Below are 27358 nucleotides of genomic sequence, written 5' to 3'. Positions count from 1 at the left end.
TTTAAAAAGGAATTTGTGTGTGTGTGATGTGATGCCATTCTTATCTATTCTTTTGTCCTTTTAGTGTCTGTCATCTATACACATCTATACAACAGCATCCAGGTCTAGGCACTTTCTCACTCTCTCACAAACACGCAAGCACCAACCCCCAAACCCGAACACACACACACGCATGCACACCCACACACACACTACTACTTTGTCAGCCAATAGCCAAAAACCAAGAAAGACTGGCTGTGACAGCCAGGGTACCCTTGCTTTCCTGTGCATGAATAACTTGTTGGGGGCTGAGTCACCTTACCCATAATCCTTCACTTCTCCGCTTGAGGCATAACAGGATGTCCCACCCCCAAGCCATTATCGCTAAATGGAGAATTCCTGACTCACGACTGTCGCCTACAATTTTATTGTAAGAGTTAGAGATGAAGTAGAGACTCCTTGTCTTAAATCAAGCAGTGATGTTTGTATTAAATCTGTTTTGGTCATTAATTATATAATTTTCTTTCAATCCTGCTCTTGTGTATTCCCGTATTGTGCTGGATATGTAATATACTTTATCGTTCATTCACTGCATTGAATCTCTCCTCTCTCACATCACTTCCTCTCTCTCTCCTCTCTCATCACTTCCTCTTTCTCTCTCCTCTCTCATCACTTCCTCTCTCTCTCTCCTCTCATCACTTCCTCTTTCTCTCTTCTCTCTCTCTCATCACTTCCTCTCTCTCTCTCCTCTCATCACTTCCTCTTTCTCTCTTCTCTCTCTCTCTCTCATCACTTCCTCTTTCTCGCTCCTCTCTAATCACTTCCTCTTTCTCTCTTCTCTCTCTCCTCTCATCACTTCCTATTTCTCTCTCCTCTCTCATCACTTCCTCTTTCTCTCTCTCTCTCATCACTTCCTCTTTCTCTCTTCTCTCTCTCTCTCATCACTTCCTCTTTCTCGCTCCTCTCTAATCACTTCCTCTTTCTCTCTTCTCTCTCTCCTCTCATCACTTCCTATTTCTCTCTCCTCTCTCATCGCTTCCTCTTTCTCTCTCTCTCTCTCATCACTTCCTCTTTCTTTCTTCTCTCTCACTCTCTCTCCTCTCTCATCACTTTCTCATTTGCTCTCCTCTCTCATCACTTCCTCTTCCTCTTTCTCTCTCCTCTCTCATAACTTCCTCTTTCTCTCTTCTCTCTCTCCTCTCTCATCACTTCCTCTTTCTTTCTTCTCTCGCTCTCCTCTCTCATCACTTCCTCTTTCTCTCTTCTCTCTCGCTCTCCTCTCTCATCACTTCCTCTCTCTCTTCTCTCTCTCCTCTCTCATCACTTCCTCTTTCTCTCTCCTCTCTCTCTCTCCTCTCATCACTTCCTTTTTCTCTCTTCTCTCTCTCTCTCCTCTCTCATCACTCCTGCATTTACACATTCAAAAACAAATATTTTTGAATGTGAAGGTCATGGTGGATATCTTGCATCCACCCACCCCATCCTTCATGGACGGTGCGACATAGTTAGCATTCATCTTAGCAGCGATATATGAGGTACATAGGGGAAAGAAGAGGAGAATGAAAACAGAAATGAATAATAGAGGAGAGGGGAAAATAGGAGAGGAGAGAAGAGAAGAGGAGATAGAAGAGAAGAGCAAAAGATGAATGAGGCTGTGCGGTTTTGTCACATTCAATCATTGAGACCATCGCTGAGTAATGGGCTACTGCGGGGTTACTATGGTTACGCGGTACAACTGCTTATCCATCAAAAAAAGAAGAAAGACAACCCACGGGTTAATTAGAGCTTTGGGATATCATTGACCTCCAAATGTGCTGGATGTATGGATAATGTGTCCCTGAGGTGGCATTCCCTCTCCCTTCAACCCCCGGCCTACACGCGCTTAGTCAACTTTTATGGATTCCTCACAAACAGCACATTAAAGAAGCTATTTTGGTTTGTAAACAGACATCCTAAGGAGTACAGAATCCAGCCACCCATTTATTACCAGTTTGTGTCTCGAAAATGCCCCCCCTGAATACACAACTAAATGCTTGGGGAAATACCTGTGTGGCTATCTGTCTCTCTGGGCTACAGAAATAAGGAGAGTGAAATTGTAATGGGTATAACAAACATTTCTACTGAAAGAAATTGGGAGCCGAAATAATGTCTTTCCACATAATTTGAAATCACTTGATAAATTAATCATAAGGGGAAATATGTGAGAGGAAAAGGGAAAAACATAGATACCGCTTCAGAGATGTGGACATATTTGCATGTGAACTGAATTAGGTGGACGTGTTTTTAAGGCATAGGAGTGGACGAGCAAAAGGCACATTCATGGTTGTTTTTCAATGCCTGATTCAGAGTCTGAATACCCTGGTTCTGTATCCTATAGGTGCTAGTCTGTAACATATAACGTTATAATTAATTTTTTATTTATAATTTAAAAAAAAAAATTCTAAAAAAAAAATTTGATACATTTTTTTATATATATATCTATTTTTTATATTTGTTTTTTTTAATGATTTTTTAAAATAATTTTTATGATATATATATATATATATATATATGTTTTTTTATTAAAAAAAATTTGAAAGTTTTTTTTTTAACTCTGTGTTTTCCTCGGCTCACGCATCATTCTCACCTTTTTCACCCCAAACCAGTTTGCATGCCTGACACAGCACAAACATGCAAACTATTAACCTGATTTAAATATTATGATGTCAAAGATTATTCATACGTGTGAAACTGCATAGAAATAGCGTGTGGATTGTGGAAATTGGTTAAATGATTTCGGAAAGAACAGCTGATACAGCGGTAAGTTGTACTTTTAAATCAATGCATCTGCAAACACCGTACAGCAAACACATATGTTCTTGACCCAGACATCGTGTACAAGTACAAGCCCATTACTTTTAGGATTGATGAGTATTTGATCGTGAGAAAACATAGTTTTACCGCGAGTAATTGTTTAAAAGCATGAATGAATGCGGGTGATGCTTGGTGCGCGTGTCTGTGCGCGTCCATCTGTCTAAACACACGCAAATTAAACACAACGCATAATGCAGTCCATGGCGATGTATTTTAACAGGGGGACACATGCATATTATGAACACAAGTCAACAACGATAATGTATACAATACTGGTAACAAACGATGTTTGTTAATGTATTGCCGCATATCATTAAATAGACCCACAGTTGCGGCCATCGAGGACCGCGTCCGCATATGTTTTAAGTTGTCTTTGCCGCAATTTACATGACGAATCAGTGTTTCTGAAGTTGGAGAAGAAAACGGTATTCCATGTGATCTTCCATGGGAGATGCCACTCTCATTGGTTGTTATGTTATGTTATGTTGCATGTTACGGTTACGCCCAAAACACACCTACGCATTTTAGATTTGCGCCGGGCGCAAAGCTTTATCTCGCCGTCATAATAGCAACAGCGCCATAGAACCGCCCACAAAGTACTTTGACTATGCTATAGGCCCCCCCAATATTGAAGGGTATTTCGCACACTGCTTGTAACCGACTTGTAGCCGGAAGGTTGATAGTTCGATCTTCTGAGTGTCGAGGTGTCTGAGCAAGACACGTAACCTTAATGGCTCATGGCGAGCTGCCTGTTGCTTTGTATGGCTGACGGTGTGTGGATGAATGGTTGTAGCTAAGTCGCTTTTGGAAATAAGCGTCAGCTAAAAAATAAAAGTAATGTACATGTTAGCATCCTAAATGAAGATGCCTAATGGCTACCTACTCCATAATTGCATCTATCCAGAAGTCAATGAAGGTTCAGATTGCTTTGGATAAAAGCATTTCCCTGATGAACAAATACAATGCAAAAATATCTTTAATCACACCAATTTATAGCAGAAACTGCATCCTTTCATCTTCGATCCAAAATCAGAAATGGCTTTCAGCCTTGCTGGGATGGTTTGATGCACTCCAGTTGCCCATGGTAACCAAAGCCAGTCTAGTATGAAAGATATTTATCAATGAACTGTATTGAGGTGGGGGGCTGGCGGGGTGTATAATATTTCATCACCAAGCATGACAGAGATTATTGAAGTGGCATCATGTATGGCTCAAATTGACTACCTTTGTGTTTTTGTATACCACCTGAACACAATAGTGATGTTTAGTAAGAATACTTTTTTTATTCGATGGTCAATCCTCAACAGAAGATGGTGCATGCATGATGCATGTTTGATGCATCTATTGGCCCCATATGTAGAATTACCATTAAAAGGATCTGCATTACGTAGTCGCAATTATAGCATCCACCAGGCGATGGCGTAGTAGGGCTGAATTGGGCGGACCACTGAAGTGGGCTGGATAAAATCACGCTGCAGTCTGCCAATAGCAGCTCGATCCCATGTCCTTCTCGTACTTGGCGCTCGCCTCAGACCCTTCGCTTCTGGAGCGGAACACACTGCAGGGGAATCTTGTGTAGCAGTCGACGTTCCCTGCATTAAAATATACAAACATCAAGAACGAAACAGGAGGGAATATTCTGTCTTCTGCACGGAGAAGTGCTGTTTATTCAACATCAACGAGACAACACGATTTTGACAACAGGGTTCGTGACTGCTCTCTTGTCAAACTGGAGTACTCGCATACCTGCAAAGCCGGGCTTTATTTGTTTGTGCCCTTTTTGTAGTGGATCGCCAGTCGCCGCAATCAAAGTGGTATTTTCAAGACTGCCCCGTCGACGACATCCTTCACAGGAATGTACAATTGTTTGTAACCCCCCCTTTCCCTGGCTGCTATAGCAAGGAGGCGCTTGTACATTCTGCACGCTTGGACTTGTGACCTAATTAGGATCTTCCGAAAATCGCACTTGACAGGAGAAATCTGGGCTGATTCAAACCGCATTGCTTTAGCCGAGGGAGAAATTCTGCAAACATGCCCCTTGCACAGATTTCTGAGCCATGGCCTACGATGGAACTTGTACAGCTGGAAACGGAGGTAATATGAGGTGAAATGAGTATACGTCTTTCATTGAATGCTCTTTATTGGCCTAACTAAGTTTCCTTTTGACTTTATGCTCGAAGGAAAGGATCCAGATACATGTTTTGGTACACGAGATTTCCCTTGAGATTTGTGTATTTTTTATTTTTTACCCTCATCTCATTAGCAAGTCAAATATCCCCACCCAAACATTTTACTAACGTGTACATTGTAACTTGGAATGGTCCGTCTCCCTCCAAGTTGATCGTCGGCACTGGCGTCCTATTTAAAAACACATTCGTATACAAACCTGTGTAGGCCTATAATTATTCGCATGGTTCTAACCATTTAGTAAACCGGAAGTGTGTGTGTGTGTGTGTGTGTGTGTGTGTGTGTGTGTGTGTGTGTGTGTGTGTGTGTGTGTGTGTGTGTGTGTGTGTGTGTGTGTGTGTGTGTGTGTGTGTGTGTGTGTGTGTGTGTGTGTGTGTGTGTGTGTGTGTGGTCGTCGTCCTTAATGCTCAATACTGGATAGCAAGAGATAATGCCTTGTATCTGTGTGTCTTTAAGCCATTATGCGCATTGATTACCATTCAGGCCATTCAATTGATTTACTTCTCCAAAGCCTAGACCTTTAGTGTTGCTTTACTGTCAGGATATATCTTTGTAATTCTTTATTTTTGTTTTTTGCCGGCAATCACAATTACTAACCTATGCATCGAAACAATTTGACAAATTACCTAACTATCAAGATTAAATTATTTGATACAGGAGAATGATGAATTGCTGTCAACCTGTTGCTTGAATAAAAACCATGCTCGGTTGAACTCATCTCTCTGACTTTCTCTTTCTCTCCCTCTCTATTTCTCTCTCTCCCTCCACCCACTCAGATAGTAGCATGCCTTGTTGGTCTGCCCGGTTTTAAAGTCATCCCAGCATGTGTATATTAAATTAAATGCACCTTCCCTTGGAGTGGCCGACTAAGCGCATTCACTGAAACCTGATTCAGTGCAGACTGAGATTGAATCTCTTTGTGCTCACCCCTGTTTTTTGTAAAGTGATATCTGAAAAGGTCTCTAGCTGTGGTGGAGCTTCCCTGCACATTGTCTTTTGCTCCGAGTAAAGTGGAGCAGGCATCTTATTAACATTTTTATGTATGCGTCTCTGGCTTCTTTGATACCTGGTGTTGCTCATTCTTAATCACCCTTCTGATTGGAGTGGAGGATTCATGCATGCACATCACTCAATTGAAGTGCGCTACGGATGCAACTACTACTCTAATCGTGCATTTAGCACATTTTACAAAAAAATAGGACTTTCTAAATAGGACTTTGAATCACAAATATCTTCACACCGTCACAAGGGTTATGAGAAGGCTAGTGCAAGTAGTACCGGCCTACTCAGAGTTGTGCGTGTGCTGGTGAGGTGTCACCATCACCAGAGTGAATAATCGTCTTCACCACCATCACACCATCCGTCATGGATGGATACAAGCTTGGATCACCACAGTGGTTGTCACACCACGACAGGTGGTGATTGGCTCATCTGCAGTGTTTCACTTGGGAATGGTCCTCTGTGCAAGTCATTCCCTAGCTGTCATTTCTGAGTCAATACCACTGGCAGTGGCAGTTATAAGATTAGCCATGCGGCTCATGTGTGTGATCTGATTTAACATTTTGAACTTTGCTCCCACCTACCCTGTGTGCTCTTATTGGTATTTCCGTTGTAGTGTTTAGTTGTAGGTTGCTTGTTGTGTTTGTCCAATGCAGATAAGCTTTCATTGGGTGACTACTATCCTTTCCATATCCTATTTACTTATTGCTTCCTTCAGCTTGTATAGAAGAAAACAAAGGTTTATTTGTAGGTCTCAACATTGATTTTATTTTTTATTGATTTTTTATTATTATTCTGTAACAATGTCTTATTCATGAACTTGCTTGGCAGTAGCCAATTTTCTCTTCTGACACTCCTCTGCAGTTGCAGTGTTTAAAGTCTTTAGGAATTCTGTTTTCTATGAACCGCTGTGCAAGATTGTACAAGCCTATAAGTGAAAGGGGTGGGGGTGTGTGTGATAGATAGGTAAGGGTTAACAAAAACAAAACATGTACCATTGTGGAGTTGTGCGAAGTGTGTACTTATGCATAGTGTGTGAGTGCACTCTAGTGCACTCTAGTACATTGGCATGGTTAAGGGCGGCTAATCTTGGGTGTGAGCCGGAGAACGTGTGTGCTATGGATGTCAAATGAAACACACAAACACGTTTGTTTAATTGGTGTGTCTATAAATGTGTTTGTCTATAATTCTTTTTACAGTAAGCCTGGAACCATTAAGCGTCAGGGCATCAATGTGTTTGTGTGATGTGTACAACTGCATACACACAATGAACACACATTCAAATGGATCTGGGAAAATGCTCGTGTCTATGCATGCCTTTTGAGTTGTGGCCGGAGAGCCATGCAGAGCGGTAGACTTATTCTGGTAGCTCAGGAGAGGGAATGTGCAGTTAAACTGGGCTTCTTGGACCAGCCAGGCACATAATGAAGCAGAAACATGTTGAACAGTAACCTCAGGATGCACGCCTTAAACATTCCAACCACCTATTCACCCATGAACACACCCGGTAGAAAATTCTTGCCATCCACATGCCTACCCTGGCTATGAACTTTTTCAGGCTACACCACGGACTAGGGCTGAACGATTTGGGGAAATAATCGAATTGCGATTATTTTGATCAATATTGCGATTACCATTTAATATGCGATTGTTGTATTAAGTTCCTTATGTTCTGTATTATTCACTAAAAAGGCCATAAATCATTCTTTAGTATGACCAACAAAACATTGGAAGCAGTCAACATATAAACTGCTCTTTCCTTTAGGCCAGGCCGATGTGTTGAGATGAATTGATATTATAACATCTTTATTTAACTATTAAATTGTAAAATAAAAATAAATATAATATATCGCGTTCTATTACATTGCGATTTAGATTTGAATTTGAATAATTGTTCAGCCCTACGGCACGCACAGGCACACACAGATTAACCACTCAATCTATGATGATAGTGGAGAGGAATGCAAATAAAATCCCAAAGATTGACTTACTCGAAAGATCTGTCATTTTGGTTTTGTAGTTCCTAAATCCTTATTTTCAAAAATGCATCAGCTATTAACCAAAACACCTTCATTAGAGGGTCTTTAACACTGCCTGTCTTCATCATGTTGATGTAATGGTATTTTCGCACGTTTATGACTGACAAAAGCTAACGCACCCAGCTGTGAGAGCAGCACTGCAGTCAGACTGCAATACAAGGTGTAGGTGTGTGTGTGTGTGTGTGTGTGTGTGTGTGTGTGTGTGTGTGTGTGTGTGTGTGTGTGTGTGTGTGTGTGTGTGTGTGTGTGTGTGTGTGTGTGTGTGTGTGTGTGTGTGTGTGTGTGTGTGTGTGTGTGTGTGTGTGTGTGTCACATACCTCATTAAACAGACCAACACGCTGAATCAGTGCTCTTTAACTTGAGTGGTTGGGAGTAGTAGTGTTAAGTATTTCTCATTTAAATTCCGCTTGCCATATTGCGCCCACAGCTTGAATTTTAACCATAAAATACATGTTTTTCCAACAAAAAATGTCCAGCCAGAACACGTTCTTGGAGCCAACATGTTGCATCAAACATATAAACAGGGTTGGAAAGTACCTTTTTGATATCGCTTATGTTTGCAATCAAAGTGAGAAATGTCCAAAATAAAACGAAAAGCAGGGAATCTCCTTGCTGTGCCGCAAGTACTGGCATCTCCCATTGGCCTTGGATGATTTCAAGAAGCTTTATTTATCCCGAGGGAAATTGCTGTGCAACAGTTGCGATATAAAGGTGGAGAAGTAATACAAGAAAATAAAACAAGTACCAAAGTGCAACAAAGTGCAAAGCACAATAGGATAAGACTAACATAAAATAAACTAAAAAAAACAAAACTAAATGCAACAGTGCCACAAAAATGACAGTTAACGTAGGTATATATAATATACAACAATACGCAAGTTTGCTGCATAAGTTGAAATAAATAAGTACAACTAAATATAGTGTGCAATTGTATAAAGTGATAAACAGTGAATTCCCGTATGTCTGGTGCAGCCAAGGTAGATGTCCACCGAGAATCCGAGATACATTAAAGTAAATGAAATCTGTGGCCACAACCACACGTTTGTTTACGCAAAATGTAACGTGACACTGGCAAGCTGTTGTGATTTTATACGTACAACAAAATTCTCTTTTTTTCCTTTTGATAGACTAACCTACTCGCCGATGGCTCAAGAGTAGCCATTGTGTCACCCTAGTATTACTGTGTCTGCCAGCACACTGTAAGAGATGAGCCGCCCACAATTTTCTCTGCTCTTTCTGACTGTGTGTGTTGCGCTCACTTGCTCACCCTCTGCAGTGTATTTTATAAACATACACACACAGACTGTTTACGTCTCCTGCGCCCTCTCTCACACTCATGCTCCACTTGGTACTTTAATAAACACACACCGATTCTAACACCGACTTATGTTTGTTTTCCCTGCAGAATGGCCAGAGCACTACTGAGGATGGAGTCACAACCGCAGTCAAGGTAAGCGCACGCACACAATCCACTCTTCATTGGGGCATTGTTTCGTCATAATGTTTAAGTGTGTGGCTATTAATCATGATAGCACGGGCATGTACATTGGCTGAGTTTGGTGTCCCTTGAGGGGACGAGCTGGCTGTGGTTTGATGGGCCAGATGTAACGGCTTTGGTAGCTGTTTATGATGTGTCTCAATCGACGAAGAGGCCTGCCAAAGGTCACGCATTGCATGCACTTCTGTCTCGTCAACCGGTTTCATTTTGGAAGGAACATGATGTGATATAACAAGATACACGAGGGAACCGTTTTTTTATACTCTCCGTATGGTCCCCCACTGACCCTCAAAATGTCATCCAGTGTCTCCAACTCGCCATCTTTGTCTCTGATCATGGATCACAAGGGGCCTGAATGGGCCCTGTTGTGCAGCTTTCCTTTTTGACTCTCATCTGGCCGGCTGATAGTGGCTTGTAACCTCCAGTGGTGGCCCACAACAAATAACAGCCATTTTCATAGATAAAGATAAATGTATAGATAGATGGATGAATCATATTGGCATTTGTCGACAATTATGTGCCATAACAAGACTAGATGTAAAGTAAATGAATCCCAGGGAATTGGAGATTTTTTCCCTGTTGAAGGTATTACACTTAGTGTTCCTAATTCCACTAATCCCATGTTATTTCCTCATATCTGGTCTGATTCAAACAACCTCCCCAGGTTAACATCTGTAAACCTTGCCGGCCTGCATAGATGCAGCATGGCGTGGTTGAATTAAATACATATCCTATATACTACACTACACCATGGACTTGAGACTGAATGGAAGAGATATAATCAGGCACTTGGTGTTGGTGTACTCTAGAGGCGTGTCAGGGCTCTTTAAATAGCATGATGAATAATAGATCACAGCATGTCCAGGGATCAGATGTTACTGGTTTCAGTGAGGAGTGGTGGTGGGTGCCATGGGGGGTCTGCAGATATCGCTGGCTCCAGACGGCAGCCGAGCTGCTGAAGTGATCAATGCCGGCGGCGCTATTCCTTTATTGCTGGGAATCTGTCTAATAATGCTAGTCTTGTGGTTATTAGGCAGATGAGGTGGAGGGGTGGGATTACCTACCTCGATACCACAAGGGGTTTGTTGAGCATTAGCAGGGTTTCAACGTCCATAAATAGGACCATATATAACAATCGTATTTCCAATCAATTAATAATTTTAGCGCCAGTGAAACAAGAAATACCGTAACGATTTAAGCTTAACATTGTGTTTCTAGTTTAAATATTGATGTTGGGCTAGGCTCCGCGACATCCAAATTGGTTATCTTTTGTGATAGCCACCTTGGGCTAGAGCGGGTGGAATTCTCACGCTCTCGCTCAATGTCAATGGGAACAGCTGAAAATATACAAAGCGGGTTTAAATTAAACAGTTGTTGATTTGTTAAATCTTGAACAAAGGCTAAGGGTTAAAAATTTACCAAGTTGCTGTGTATGTATGTATGTATGTATGTATGTATGTATAAGTGTCAGAGAATGGCCGGACTCCCACTGATTCCATTATAAAAATTATATTTTAAATTATTAAGAAAAATGTAATGGTAACGTGTGATTCCAAGCTAATATGAACAGTTTAAATGTGGAATGGAGTCTCTAGGTGAAGGATTGTGGATGGAGTAGGGTAAAAAAAATCTGTGGAGAAATATAAAGAAAGAATAAAGCCAAAGAACGACAATAGTTTAGCGCTGCTTGCAGCCATCGCCTAATAATGGCTCTGCCAGCGGGCCAGGGTGGTGACACTATAGCCATTACAATGTTAAACTAGGGTGGGGGGGGGGCGTTCTCATAATGACAAGGAGGGGTCTTTTATTGGGCAGGAGAAAAGAGACCAGAGGAGAAGTGGTAGGTGTATAGCCCCTGTACCCAGGAGATAACGGCCACGGCTAATGAGCCAGCGAACCATCCCTCTCGCTTGCTCTCTCCACAGCTTTCTCTCTCCACAGCACGCTCTGGCTCACTATCATTGTCCTCTCTTCTCTCGCTGTAATTCTACTCTGTCAAGCTCCCCTCTTTCAAACTATCATCCCCTTGTCAGATTAGTTTCAGTTTCTGCGAACAGTACCTTTATTTTGGCCCATGTTCTTTTTTGCAATTGCATGTTTTCAGAGGGCACTTGCATAAAATGACCCTGAATATTTGTGTCACGCTCCTCTTGTCTCTTCTGACCTGTGCTTATACTTGGAAATTGACCCATTTTGTCCTCAATAAACCTGCCTCTCGCCGCTGCATTGCAGTGTTTTACCCATAGTTAACTAGAAGGGTCATTTTAGCTAAGGAGCATTGTTATTTTCTGAAAAAAACATAAATAATTAACATGGACTCTTTTTTTTTACTTTTTACTTTTTTTTTTTTTGTCCACACAGGCTTTTATTAGAATTTTATTTTGTATTTTTCCCCCAGTGTGATCATTCCAAATGGCCTCTGCTGGTGAGACTTGAGGCTGAAGCTCTGAGTAGATTGTGTTAACATGCAGTCCCCAGAGGCAGGCTGACACTCCACCAGACAGGCCTGTGTGAGAGGATGATGTTATTCCATAATGCGCTCCCTGGGGACCCAGAGCCCCATCAGCTCCTATGTAGACACGAGCCATTCCTCTAATCGCTCATTATACCAACATGGTGCCTAGGATGTAAATGTACCGATTTTATTCCTCCTGTGAAAAAGGTTGTGTCAAGACGTATGAAACTGAATTTTGAAAGCAAACTTTTTCTTTTATCTGTCCATTTTTTTAACATGCTGATGTCGTGCAAAAATAGTCTTCAATTTGTAGCCAGCTCATCTTCTGGGTTTCATAATACTGTTTCTTTTGTACTAATCATATGTACACAATCGAATGGGTAGGCTACTCACTATTAATAATTCACTTGTTGCCTCACTATTTCTCTTTATACCTTTTTAATATATTTTTATATTTATTCAAAAATAATTCATGAGATAATGCCACCTACAGCAGAATCATTTCTTCTTCTTTATCATAACACGGTTTTGCTGTATTTTTGTACAAAATGTCACCAATGACTCCAATGGCAATATATATCAATTGAGGGCAGTGGCGGAGCCAGACTTTTTTTCAAGGGGTGGCATGAGGGTGGCCGACGCTTTGTAGGGGGGTCCATACTGAATTGTTGAGAGGGAGGGGGGGGGCACGTGATTGTCGATGGGGGGGGGGAACGTGATTGTCGATGGGGGGGGGGGGGGGGGGGGGGGGGGCGGCGATCGCGCTTTCATCGGAACATACAGTGACCTGATGAGGGGTGGCACCTGGGGTGGCCAGTCGCCACTGATTGAGGGAGTAGGGGGTACCTTTGTTGAATACATTAATTTTTTTTCACAGCTGATTGCAGTGATACTTACAAGTAGGGGAAATACTGTTATGTATGCCAAGGAACTTTTCAGTTCCTTGAAAGTTCCTTGGCATCAGTTCCTTTGACCCTCAGTTCCGAGGGTCAAAGCCGATTTTTTACATTTGGACCGTTAACATTTTTTCCCATTCAAATAAACAAGAATTAACGGACGGAACTAATGTTGGTTCTGTAGCACTATTAGTTTTTTTTTAAATTATTATTAATCATGTACAGAAAAACAATACACAAGCATAAATATTGATATTTATGCATACAACACAAACACTGATCACTGTTAATGTTTGTTTATTTGCATTTAAGATATTAAGTGATTTCTTGCCGATGATCCATGGCTGCCTTTGTGAATGTCGGCACACATCGAATAATCGATTATTCGTTCATACCACCCACTGATTATTCAACCATGAAAAATTTGAGTTATTCACATCCCTAGCATGCAGGCTTGTATTGGTTTTTGAAGGTTTTTTCCATTGTGTTTGTGTGTTGTGAGGTGCTTCTCCAGCACACGACTCATTAAATTGTTCCTGTCCGAAGCATAAGTCAAGCCTTGGCATAGGAGAATGTGTTACAGTAGGAGTATGTGAGTAATAATTATAATTAAAGAGGGAAATGGCCGAGGACTCTGCACCGATTCACATGGTCTAATGCATTTTCCCAAGGCTGTCATCGTCTGCATTGTGATCTCTTGGCAGGGAGACAGCCATTTTCGCCGCATGTGTTTTGAGAGCTAGTTGCTAGTCTAATTATTAGTATCGGCTGGTTAGTTGCTAGGTAACTGTCAACAGGGCCAAAGGATCTGAAAAAAATCAAGGCGGGTAAAGAACACATTGTATAGCAGAAGACGAGGGAGAGAAAAAAGGAAACCTGAAGCAGCAGGAGGAGAGGAGGGAGGGAGACCAGAAAGACTGCATGCACACAAGGATGTGAGTTCAGGCCCGGGCAAGGCTTGCTGTCAACTCTCATTTACCATTAACCATTATTCAACTAGCCATCCTCAGACCCAGGCTCTGTTACATGGGAAATATGGCCAGAGTTTGAGTCTGAGAGTTGTAGTCGAGTACTCAATTAGTGTATTAAGAGCCTTGTGTTATTCTTGGTCTTCTGTAGGCCATCACAGTAGGGTTAGGTTCCCTCTCCACACAGCCTGATGACACAAAGGAACAACACTAGCGCCCCGCCTTGACTAATGTATTGAGAATTTTTTTTTTTTTTTTTTTTTATTACTATGCATAAACAAAGTACAAAACTCTCGTAGGGAAAGAAAACGTACTTCCATCAGGTACAAAAAATATAGATAAATAATGCATTGGTAATACTGTTTACAACAATAGTCTACAGTTGTATACAGCATGCGCAAATGCTTCTTGTCACCTGTACCACTAATAAGAAGATCCATTTGTATTCAAATAAACTGTTTATTTCATTAGTGCGGATTGGCATATTTGAGCAAAATACCCCCAAAATTTTCACCTCCTCACTCTGGGCAGCAACCACCTTGACTAAGACTTTTCCTGGGGGAAACACTGAAGGGGGATTATTAAAGATTTATTTGGAAGACGCTGTACATCAATCAACACTTCAGTTCACCCGTTAATGTATGTGATGGTTACCCAAGAGGCAAATCTACTTCTGTAGTCCCTGGGATGAGGCCAGAAATGTGTTGTTTGGTTTGTGATGTTTGTGTCTCCATGTTTGCCCCATGCGTGTTACAGCATGGATGCATAGCTCTTCATGTTCAATGCTAGAGAAAACTGTTCATAGTCTACCTGTATGGGTTTCATGACCATGTTGTGTTAAAAAATCTTTGGGCTGCAGCAACAGCTGTTAATGTGTTGCGTGTTCATTTTCTTCCCTGAATATATGCATACAATGATGCATTTTGAACAATCATAGATGCAGCGTTGTGTTCCAGCTGCTACTTATCAAGATGGGTTCAGTGGCTGCAAACACAACCAGATTGATTAGAGGGATCTTTGGATTGAACGGTTGTCAGCTTCCTTATTCAGTCCCAGAGGGAAAATTGAAGGAGTGCATAAGCGATGTAACCTATCTTTGTAAGCTGCGGATGAATCCATTAGACCCTAGCTTAATAAGCATTGGTTATTTTCTGGACACCAGAGGTTTGCAGCGTCTCCTCCTCCCCCTCACTCCTGGCTGGGGGGTGTCCTTGCTTTCTCTCATGAAGGAGTGTATTCCCATACCGCCGTTGCCATAGCAAACAAGAAGGTGCTCTCTGGACCTGTGGACCAAACGGTTCCCACTTCCTTCCCATACATGCCATACAATGCACAACTCTCTGGCTATGAATCAGAACATTGTTCCCCGTGGAACAAGAGAGCTTCAACGCGGTTTCACCTGGCAAAATAAGGTTAAATAAATACCACAAATCCTTCCTAACTGGAAACCTGCATCACATTTCCGCGAAGTCAATCCAGCTCGTGCCCATCTCCTGTCAGATCCTGCCGCTTCCTTAAACAACATCAGGTCTGGAAAGTGTCAAACACCTTCCCCCCCCCCCACACACACACACACACACACCGCCTAGATTTCGAATTCCTCCTCCTTCTCCGACTATCTTGCAACAGAGTGTGAAATGGGTCCTACAGTACCATACCATACCCCAGCCTGTGAAAATGCCTATGCTAACAGAGCAAGGGGACATACATCAGAATACCGCACTACTTGACACTGAACATTCCACTGCAGGGTTTGGAAGGGAGGGCCTGATTTTGTGGAGAGCAAGGGGAAGGGGTGGGGACTGTTGGCGGGATGGTGGGAGGGAGAGAGGAAATGCAGCATTTGGCGACCAGATCGTCTCTGGTTTCAGCATGGAGTATGGTGTTTGTATATAGGCCTCAGATGTTCGCTTGTAGGATAGTGGCCAATACATCATGCACCGGTGTTCAAGCTCGCATTGGAAACACAACACACTAAAGTTCCAAAGAAGACGGACTGCTTTAAATGTATGGGGGTACTTAAAATGATCATAAGACTAAAATGGTGGTTGGTACATTGTGCAAAGTTTCAGTTAAATTGCACTGCAGCACCAGCACTATTCACTAGCATGCGAAGAAATGCACTATTGTAGATAAAAGAAGTTACAGAACTGAGAAGAAAGAAAAGTTAGAGTATAACCTTAGCAGCCTGTTATAAGTAGGTGGGGGTTTTTTATATTGGAGAAGTGTAAATAGTTGACTTGTGTGGAAAGAGAATTTTGTGGCGGTTCGTGATCCGGTAATCTCTTTCCCAACAAGGCTAACAGTTTCTTCAAACCTTTTCATGTGGTGGTACCTTAACAAAATTGGTTCCACACCTTTTCACACATCATCCCAAGCCGAACAATACAAGCTTTTTTTTTTTTTACTTGAACCCATCCATCACCTGTAAACATTGTCAGTGTGTCTCTACCTGGGTCATTGTAGAGCTGTGTCTTGCTGAGGATTAATACGTGTGACACTGGATTTCAAACGCGATAAATCACTGCCACTGCCTGTTTCCCCTTGATTTTGTCGTCTCATGCTTCTGTCTTGGCTATGCCACATTTTTTGTTGTTGATTAGGGTTTCAAAGACGATGGGCAACATGGAGTACATCCTATTTAATGTGTGCACTGAAAATAACTTAATACTGGGGGAATTTTGCTCTTCAGCATTTTTCTTCTGGTCAGAAAAATGTCCCCACCAAGAAATATACTACCGTATCACAAAGGCAAACTGTCCATTTGACGTGCTATTAGGAGCCTGTTTAGAATTGACATGAACAGATCAATATCATATTTAGATTCATGGCGAAGGCCTTGTTGAAGATACAGTTGCAGCACAGTCCCAACATTATGCAGATATGTCTGCCTTTTAAAATGTGGCCTCCTTGTGCCTTCTGGGGGTTATTTAGTACACACTCACACTCAGAGGTGCTGTTCATCTCTCTCTCTCTGTCTGTCTCTCGCTGCTCATTCATCTTCACACTTGTAGTACCTCTCCATCGGACCAGCTGTCCTCCTGTGCTCAATGGAGCTCATTTGAATAAATCCATCAGTACTTGTTGAAACGGTGAGATTCATTCATTCTGCTGCTTCAGTCGGTAAGGAGGACCAGCGCCTCAGTTGAAGACAAAGACATCGTGAGGAGCGTACATCAGTGATGCGTTTCATATTGGAGAGTGGAGGGGATACAAATCCCACTGAACTAATGGACCGCTGTGGTCTTGTGTTTCGTATATTAACCCATTTGTGCCATTGCTCTTCGTGTGGTTATGCAAATGGCGTCACTAGAGGCAAACACACACTATTGCTATTTTTTGATGCTGCTCCAATTTTATATCAAGCATTAATTATTTCAGCAGTTGTCACCAGTGGTGTGGTCTTGAGGCTCAAGTGCGCTGCACAGTTGCGCATGAGAGAACGCGCGAGCCGCGCATCAGGCAAAATTGTGGTCACGTGACGGTCACGTGCCCCGCGCATGGGCTGTCGTACCGCCCTTTTTAAGGCGCGTCTGATGGCTCGGATCCGCATGATTTTTGTCACTTGGCGTACGAGCAGACAGACCGGAAAAACCACAGAGAGCAAGAATGGATGATTTCGAAGCACAGGTGGTATGTGTCTGGTGATCATACTGGCTATAGAATCTATAATTACTGGCCCATCAACTATTATTTAAGCACAGGTGAGAATGCTCTGTTCAGGAGAAGACTGCACGTACTGGCGTGTCTCAGATCCGCAACTATATATGCTTGCAGCGCGATAGTGGGCGTGAACTCACGTACGGGAAATTGCGTACGGGTGGGCAATACGCGACTGTGCAAAGCACTTCACTCTTCATTCTCCCCTTGACTGATGTACTGTTATAATGCTAATGAATCAACAACTTCCTCCCAACTGCAGGGGCTCTGTCCCCAGCTGATTGGCATACATGAGTCTTCATCTCACAGTAAGGGTCTTTCTTTGATTCTGTGATATCTTTTAATCAATATGCATTACTATTGAGACAGGGATTTATTACCAGCATACCATTCTGACAATTTAAGTGTCTCTTTTCTCATTCTTTTCTCATCTCTTATTTTCTCTATTGAGTGGAGGGCCCCTCTCGTTACAGTTTACTCTCCCTTTCTCCCTTTTCTGGCTCTATTTGCTCTTTCTCTATATTCTCCTTCTCTCTATATGGGTCTCTCGCAGAGAACACTCATAGCCCTTTCACACATACACTGTAAGCCAGACATTCTCCGCATAATACCCAGAAGGGCTGTGTGTGTGAACGCAAAAGTCAGAATCCGCCCCTCCATAGTTTACCCGGCCAGGACCCTAGTGTAAAGTGTCCGAGAGCCAGGGAATTCACAACGAGTGCGTGGGCGTGTTACCAACAACGTGTGGGTGACGTTTCTAACTGGCGTGAACCCGGGAGCACCCGGGAGTGTAGTTGCTTGGTGCTTTTCTCGCCTGTGTTTTGCGTTCCAACTCCTTTCTGCTTCCCACTATTTTGTTGATATTGCAGATACGTCAGAGTGATATCAGCACAAAAAGAGTCAGCATTACAGAGTTGGAAGCCTCATCAACGTGATGTAATCGACTACCGCTGCCTACTGCATCAACCCTGCATCACGTCCTGCCTCCTACCAGCTCTACTCAGGCGCTACCCCTCGCCTAAAGGGGCCTACCCACCACCCAGACTCAAACCAACGGCCAAATGCCTTTTATCCTCGGATAAAGGCACACAACCAGCGAATCAGCGTAATCAGTGTCGGTGTGCAAGCGAATCAGCGTCAGTGTGCTAGCAGTACACAACTAGTATCCGATGGCTCAAATCCTCACCCGGCAACGCTGAACACACGGAACAGTGTGTTCCGTGTCTCCCCAAATGTTTCAGATGGTCAACGGTTGGGCCAGTTTGCAGCCTTAAGGTATCCGGAGTACCAATATGTGTGAACACGTCTGATGGCTGGCTGTGTGTTGCATGTGTGAAAGGGCCCGATTTTCCAGATGCGATCCGGAAGTTCATCTGTGAAAGGTGTTTAAACCAACACAAAAACAAGCTACCTTTACACCACAAAGGGGAAATTACTCAAACTATCAAGAAATGCCGCAGATGTTTCTGGCTATTTTCATCCCACAACCCCTTTTATTTTTATTTTGTTAGATAATGTGTATTCAAATTAATCATGAAAGAAAATATTTAGAAAATCCTTTTACTGTGTTGAACTTTCCGAAGTTAACTGAACGACACTGGCCTTGTTCCTTTCAGGCTTTCATACATTCCAGTACAGACGATAGTAATTAAACTCGCCTGGAACACACTGCATTTTCATTTTCACTGTGAAAATCTCCTTAGTCTCTTCCCCAAATGGGATATAACTAACATGAGTTTTGGCTCTTACTGTCCTTTGTGATTATAAAACATATTGATGTTCTTCTTCACAAGCACTTCCAATCACTGTGCATCAATTGCCTATAATCCATCATTGATGCTTTGTACAGCTATTGAATACCTTTTTAAATTGGAATCATAGCTGAATTTACGGCACAGTGCACGCAAACTTATAAACATTGTGACAAACCGTATTCAGTGTTCTGACAGACTTCAGCCCTAATATTGTGCGTAATTGGCCATTGTCATCTCTGCAAATGCACATGCACGCACACCCACATACACTTGCATGCATCAATGCATGCATACGCACACTTGCACGCATGCATGCACACGGAAGGTATAAAGGAGGAAAGGCAGTGAGGTGTGAAGATGTCCTCCGTCGCTCCCTTTATAAATCATGTCCTAGACGTTCTCTTGTTCACTTGTTTTTAACTTCTTATTCTATTTGTGACATGGTGTTTACTGCTGCAGAAAGTGCAATTTCCTGAGGGAAGCTTCCAGAGGGATTAATAAAGTTCCTATTTATCTAGCCGTCTCTCATCCGCTCTCCTCGACGCGGCCCTGTTCTCTTCTCCTCCTGCGTGCTCTCCATCTTGTGCTCCAGACCTCTAATTCGTCATCCTGTCCTGATAAAGCCAAGCTGTTTAACCATTTGTTTAGCAGGCAGTCCTGGAACCAGAGTCTTGGTTTCCTTCTGTTCTCTCTTTCTCGTTGGGTCTCGTTTTTCAGTGGGACACTTAACCCCTTAGAAAAGTAGCCTGCAATCTCCCCTGCTCCTGTTCAATGCTGCCCACTGTGTGTGTGGTAGGGCTGTAGGAAGGAATTTCTGGAGTCAGCTATTAAGCAAAGTGTGTGTGTGTGTGTGTCACCTTGATAACATGCTTGATGACAAAATGCAGCATGAATATGTATGTATTAGGAGGGTGTGTGTCAATAACCCATTAACAGTGAGTGTATGTCATCACCCAAAACCTGATTTGCAGTGGCACTTGAGTGGTCTTGAGATGTCTTTCTAACACATGGACATACACACGCACAAGTGGATGGTTTACAGCCTAATTACCCAGCCCGCCACTGAGGTGGGGCAGGGCTGTAAATCTCCTACTTCTATTGTATACACATCACACACACACACACACACACACACACACACACACACACACACACACACACACACACACACACTCTCTTTTATTGCAAGTCTGTCTGAACAGGCTTGTATGCTGATACCACAAAGGCTCTGCCAGGGCTGTGTACATTCTCATTCTCCAGGGGAGAGGTCCTGCGATACTCATCACAACCAGGTTCTGCTCTCTTGCTGCATTATGTACCACCACCACAGCATGTTGTTGCATCATTTGCAGTCGATCCGGGTGTGTGCTGAAACTCATCAAAGCTCAAAGTACACCAAGTTATTGGTGTACAACCTGCATTTACTGGGTGGGTGGGTTGGTTGGCGAACCCATTAAAACATCTTCAATAACGCCCTCAAGAGGAGCCCACTATAGTATGGCAGACTTGTTATTTGAGGTACTTAATTCCTCTGTGCTTTCCCTCCTTCTCCTCTTACCACCATTCATCGCTTTACTGGCCGGAACTTGTTGTCATGGTTACTGCATTTGCAGCGTCCCGCGGTCCTCCGCGAGTGATGGTGCATGCGCTGGCCGTGTTCCCATTTATCTTCCTGTCCATGCGGTCGCTCATTCATATCGAATGCACACCCTACAGTTAATTTTTCTCTCCATTGTACGGCTGGGTCTCGGCACTTGTTTTCCCTGCCACCATCTCTTCTGTAACATGGAGGATTCTGGGAGAAAGAAGGCACGGTTGCCATAGTTGCACACTTCTCTCTTTCCTCTGTGAGCGACATGAAACCTTTCCCCAACAAGTGCCTCTCATCTTTCTTTGCGGCGATGTTGCGAGTGATGTTTTGTTTTCATGGTCGCTCTTTTGTATTTTAATCAATGCTATCCATTAAATCCAGCAATTTGTGTTCATGTTTACTCACCGCTTGAGATTTGAGTGTGCCGGTGTCTTTCTATCTCTCCATTTCTCTCTCTCTCTCTCGCTCACTCCCTCCCCCTTCCCTCCTTCCTTGTCTCGCTCTGGAATAAATCGTGCCCTGCAGCGATGTATACCCTCTGACCTTGCGTACCAGCAACGCCAAGCCGCTTGCGGTGCACTGAATGGAGAGTAGCACTGGACCACATCACTTTCACTGTCTATTAAAACACCCATTTTCTGTTGGTCACAAAGGCTTCAGTTATTCCCAGCCATCAGACGGATTTCAGTGTCATTGGAAGTTGACAACTCTGGCTGTTTTGCCTCTGAAATAGTGGCATTTTTGAATAAAATAATGAGAAGGGTGCCGGCAGTGTTAATCTGGTCTGTGAGGAACATTATTCCTCACACATGAAGCTGGCATGTTAACGTTAAAGAATCCAGGGACTTGGAATATGAGTTGTAAGCCGAATGGGTTTGCTGTTGTTTTCTCAGTTGGTTGTTGATTCTGTTGGTGGACCTGACTCTTCTGTCAGACCTAAGGAAGAGTCAGAAGGAAACCAGTACAATGCGTAGTGTGTGTGTGTGTGTGCACCCTTTTTGAGTTCAAGGCATTTATGATGCGTTCAAACATTAGTGCCAATGGCTTTGATGATGTCACTGTCTACATTTTCCTTATCCCGTCTGTCTCTCGCTCGCTTGTACAATCAATTCCTCTTAGTCAGTAGGCTGGTCAAGCTTCTTCCAGGCCAGATGGACCCCAGTATAAGCTTAAGGATGCCTATCATGTCGTTACAACTATAGATTGTTTAGGGATTAGTGTTAAGCTATTTGTCTAATAATAATACAAAAATAGCAGATGGTTGTTCTCGTTTTTATATTGTCTGTGATTTAGCTTGCCAATATTATACAGGTGGAAAAAATGCTGGGAAAGTAATGCAAAGAAGTAAGCCTACTTGGTATTTAGCTTAGCCATAGTTACACCAACCAACACGTCTGTACAGTTACGGTTTGCTAGGTCTTGTCTTGTTGCCATCGTGACATGCTTTGATAATGTTGGAAGGCGAAGAGAGTTCTTGGTAAGACAAGGATATTTCTGAGTAGAGAAGAATAGAAAGAAGAAGTAGAGAAGAATTATGGGATTTAAACAGGGCGTCTAACGGTCTGTTATAGCAAAGCACAGGCCCCTTACGGCTAATTTAGTAGTTTGAGCCTGCAGTGGACTGCTGTTGCGTCCTATTTTTGAATTACCACTCTCTGTGCTTCTCAGTTGCTCAGTCCCCGTCCTGCATATTGGCTCGCCCTTTCTGTTATCATTTGGCAAGTTCCATTAGTTTCCTCCCAGACCTTCCAAATGTCAACGCCAAGTACCAAGTAACGCGGGTACAATGAGGTAGATAACGGCACGCCCGTTTCTACTCCCTAGCCGGCGCCACTTTAAAAGTGCGTGGAGTCAGAGAACCCAAGTCCTCCCTCTGCTGAATCTGAAGGTCCACTTCCAACAACCAACTATCCCACTTGGTTTTCCTTTGCTGTATGTTATATGATATGGATTGTGTACAGAGTGTTATTTACCATTTAGTCTTTGAGCCAAATCTTTTCTTCCAGACTAAATGTTATTTTGGGTATATGTCATTAAGGAGCAGGTAGGAGTTGGGGGTCTGGCTGAGGAAGGTAGGTAGGCAGACGTTAGGTTTTCAAACCCAGAACCCTTTGGCTGGGAGTCAAACACCCTAACGAGAACCAACCTCCTTCCCCAATAATTATGTTGAGGGAGATAAAGAGACTGAGGAGATGAGACTGTGGAGGAGAAATGTGAAAGTGACGAGAGAAGGTTTGACAGATGTTTGGAATGGAGAGATGGGAGGGACATTCCTCTTCTCTGTTGGAATGTCTTGACACACACACACACACACACACACACACACACACACACACACACACACACACACACACACACACACACACACACACACACACACACACACACACACACACACCCCAAACGTTGTCTCCGGTACTACCCTTCACACCTCCGTCTGGTTTCAGTGTTGTTATGGATGTTACACAATACATCCTCTAGAGGGCAGTGACTGTTGTGTCGGAAATTACCGGCATCGAAAATCGCAAACACAGGATCTGTAGAGGAGATGATTTTGCTTTGTGTCATCCGAAATTGGCAAAAAAAGGCACAAAAAGTGTACGCGGCGGTGGCATGTGACACCCCTCACCAACCCGCAGATTCTCTGCTCAAAATTTAAATTCAAAAAAGCCTTATTGGCATGAGAAATATACATTTGCATTGCCAAAGCAGGGGAACAATAAATTAAAAAGGTCAGGTATATAGTATAATATAAGTATAAAACGTTAAATACTAAATATATATACATATCAGATATTATAGGCCTACTACTCTCTCTCTCTATTTTCATGAATGGTTGGACTTCTGACTCTATACTGCCGCCTCGATCTCCGGTGGTATTGCTCCGTTTCGTCCGGAGCACTCAGGTTTCGTAAGCTCAGAGGCGACGGACCCACTGATGGACGAAACGTCCTCCGGGACCGGACGAAAGGGTCCGTATTTACCGTAGGGTGTGAATAGGCCTTTTGCCAACTGCTGTGATGTCGTACCAGAGCCTTTTGCAAGATTACAGGCAGGCCTGTAATAAAAAATCTGAAAAACATGATTGTAGCAATGTCTGTTACAACCACCGTTGCTAGGGTGGTGGTAGTGTTGAAATCTGGTTTATTATAGAAGTTTGTTGATGCTGATCCATGGTGCTCCATGTTGCCATGCAGGAGATCTCTCCCTGAGTGTGTGTGTGGTGATGGCTAACTTAACCTGTGCACACTGATTACTCAATGTGCGACAGGTGTGAAGCCTGCCCCAGGCTTAGAGAGGTTGCTTAAAGCAGCCAGCAGCCGCACAGAAGGATTTCTTGCTAGATTTGGGGTGCTGTCTCTATTTTCTTTTGAAGAACAATCTGGTCTGCTTTGAGCACTTAACCTTCAGAGCCACCAAGACAACAGCTCTGCAGTCTCTCCTGGTTGCTGTAATTATAATGCTCTCAAGGCAAGGCACATTTATTTATATAGCTCATATCATACCCAAAGGCAACCCAAATGCTTCAGAGTACATGGGAAAAACTAGTAAAAACTAAGTACAAAATACAATAATACACAAACACGTTACATGCAGAGGTTTTTTTGGTCCTTGTTCAAACCCTTGTCGCACCATTCTTGATCTGCTGAAGTTGTCTGATTGCTGTCTTAGAAAGACCTGTGAAAACTCCATTACAGTTGTCTAGCTTGCTAAAGATAAAAACATGAAAGTGGTTAATAATAAATCTTTATTTCAGACCCAGGGGGATCCATATCACCATAAAAGCAGAATAAGATAATAAAAACAAAGACAGAAAAAAAAAAAAAAAACACAAAATACAAAGTACAGAGCCTTCCCCACTATTCAGTGTAGGCTTGCATACAAACATGTTCTAAAATGGTTCCACAGTCTGGACGAAAATCTTACAGAACTGCGTACAGGATTAACCAACACATTAATAAGTTCATTCTCTGATTCTGACGCCCTACACATAAATCTGTGCATCAGATTGCGCAGAACAGCAGAGCAGGTGGGTACCCCGACACTAACAAACATATGGCTTGCACTGGAGCTTCTTGGGGCTCTCAACAGTATCCTCATGCTGTCATTATAAGCTACTGTAAGCTTTCTTATACTACCTTGTTTGTAGCGGCACCACAGGTGGGCTGTGTACAGAGGTGTGCAATATGCTTTAAACAATGCAATTTTTACAGCTACAGAGCACATGCTAAACTTACGACATAGCATGTTTGCTTGTGCATAGAGCTTACGACGCTGCCTGTACATATCTTTATCATCGGACAAGTCATTAACAATAATATGCCCCAGATACTTAATCTCACTGCACACACTGAGTGCAGTACCAGACAGATGGAAGTCAGGGAAGGTTGACTGTCTGTCTTCTCTGCTTCTAATAATCATAACTTTACTCTTACCAGCATTGTACTTTATGTCAAAGTCAGCACCATACTGTGTGCATGTTCTCAATAGCTGTTGGAGACCAGCACTGTAAGGGCTGAAGATGACCAGGTCGTCTGCGTACATAAAGTGATTAATTAGTAGATCACCAACTCTACAACCTGTACCACATGTATTCAACATCAGAGACAAATCATTCATGTACACATTAAAAAGAAAGGGAGACAGGATTCCGCCCTGGCGGACACCATTGGTCACATGGAAGGGATCAGATGTTACATTCCCCCATCTCACTCGCATTGTCTGATGCGAGTACCAGTAGACCAGGATTCTAATCAAAAAACCAGGGACCCCACTTTTCGACAATTTCAAAAATAATTTCACATGATTAACACGGTCGAATGCTTTAGAAGCATCAATGAAGCACAAGAACATGGTAGAATTATGACTATTGTATTTCTCTAAGATTTCCTTTAGTGCAAAAATACATAGATCAGTGCCATGCTTTTGTTTAAAACCAAACTGGTTGTCTGTAGACATGATGTATCTCTCAAGTCTACTCAGTAGAACTGTCTCCAGTACCTTGGACATGACACTGGCCAGAGCTATTGGCCTGTAATTATCTGAGCTGTTCAGCTTCCCCACTTTATCTTTAATAACTGGCACTAGCACAACAGAAATCATAGAATCGGGTAACACTCCATGAACAAAAAAACCTGTATAGCACATAGCCACCAGAGGGCACATTTTCTTACTGGCGAACTTAATATGTTCAGCTGTAATATTATCGAGACCACAGGCCTTATTATCTCTTAACTTCAGTATTGCTTCATGTACCTCATCAGAAGTGACAATAACATCATCATTAAACTCAACATTATCAACTACAAACAGATTACTCTTTACACAGTTTAACAGTTCAAAATATTGTTTCCGCCATAGCTGTGCGATTTCATCAAGACCACTCACACCATCTATATTAGATGGAAGAGATGTTTTGCAATTGTTAATAGTTTTTATTTCTTTCCAGAAGTCATTAACATTATTTTTTTGCAGCTTCTGTGCCAATGAATCTGACCTCATAGTATTTTCATTTCTTTTAATGTAGCGAAGTGCATATTTAAACCTAGCATTAGTACATTTTTTATTTTCAAACAGAGGACCATGCCTGCTTTTTCCTGCCTCAGCCCATTTTTTAAAAGCATTTCGGGCCTCTGCATGGAGCTCCTCTACATGGTCCTTCCATCCTGGCTTACCATTGCACACTTTAGCCCTATGCTTATGTAGAGGCCTGCTCGAGATACGGAGAGACTCCACAATATCTTCATACAGAGAACATAATTCCTTACAATGTTGTACATTCTTACAATTCATATCCTGACACAATAAGGCATCTTTTGGTACTTTAATATTACCCAGCAATACATCAGAGTGATTAACATATTTATTAAAATCCTTCTTGGACAATTTTGCCCAGTCTACTTTCCCTACACGAATGCCATTATCCACAGGCAACAGCACTGGTAAATTACCTGTGTTCAGTACCATGTGAAAGGGTATATGGTCTGTTGTGGCCACATCATAATCAATTTTTATCATATCGATGGAGTCATGGGCATCCATCGTACAGAAGCAGTGGTCTAGCCAAGAGGTTGAATGCCAGGCCTCGCTGATATAAGTATAACTATCATTTGGCAGTAGTACCTTACTGGACAAAATCAAGATAGATTTAACACTCACACAAGCGGGCTTACAAAGGTCTGTGTTTGGCATGGATTAATGTCTTGGAGGTCCTTTTTGTATTTAAAATGGTGCTGCTTGTGACCACAGCTAGATGGGTGTCTAGGAAAGACTCCTACTCCCCGCCTTTTTTCTGCAGATTCTCTCTGCATATTCTCTCGGCCTTGCCCTGCACATCTCTCTGTTGTACTCTGTCAAGGATGTCAGTGTGTGCACAAGCCTGCCTCCAGCACTTCAGGCCTCACTCTTGCCCCTTGGACTTCAACTGGTATTCATTTGAACTTCCACTCTGAACTGGAATCTCAGTCTGCACTTTTTCT

At 42.6% G+C, this 27358-nt stretch overlaps 2 protein-coding genes across 5 annotated transcripts in view; one reads left to right on the top strand and one right to left on the bottom strand.

Moving 5' to 3' along the window:
• rps6ka1 (ribosomal protein S6 kinase a, polypeptide 1) overlaps positions 1-27358 on the top strand; it is a 46094-nt gene that overhangs the window by 2385 nt on the left and 16351 nt on the right. For 2 of the 4 annotated variants that reach the window (XM_084481842.1, XM_084481840.1), the window contains exons 1-2: positions 4377-4926; positions 9463-9507. In XM_084481842.1, coding sequence (XP_084337968.1) covers positions 4864-4926; positions 9463-9507 — 108 coding nt within the window. In that variant the 5' untranslated portion in view covers positions 4377-4863. Of the gene's footprint in view, positions 1-4376; positions 4927-9462; positions 9508-27358 lie in introns of those variants that run through there. The other 2 variants (XM_084481839.1, XM_084481838.1) reach the window with 1 other exon arrangement.
• LOC311361831 (uncharacterized protein) lies at positions 25436-26921 on the bottom strand (the record flags this gene model as incomplete). The annotated part of the gene is made up of 3 exons (XM_084481649.1): positions 25436-25459; positions 25683-26620; positions 26831-26921. The coding sequence occupies 3 exons, from the start codon at positions 26919-26921 to the stop codon at positions 25436-25438; spliced, it is 1053 nt and encodes a 350-aa protein (XP_084337775.1).

This window comes from Micromesistius poutassou, assembly GCF_964030765.1.
Source record: "Micromesistius poutassou genome assembly, chromosome: 17".
NCBI classification, from domain to species: Eukaryota; Metazoa; Chordata; class Actinopteri; order Gadiformes; family Gadidae; genus Micromesistius; species Micromesistius poutassou.
This window is presented reverse-complemented; position numbering and strand designations above follow the sequence as displayed.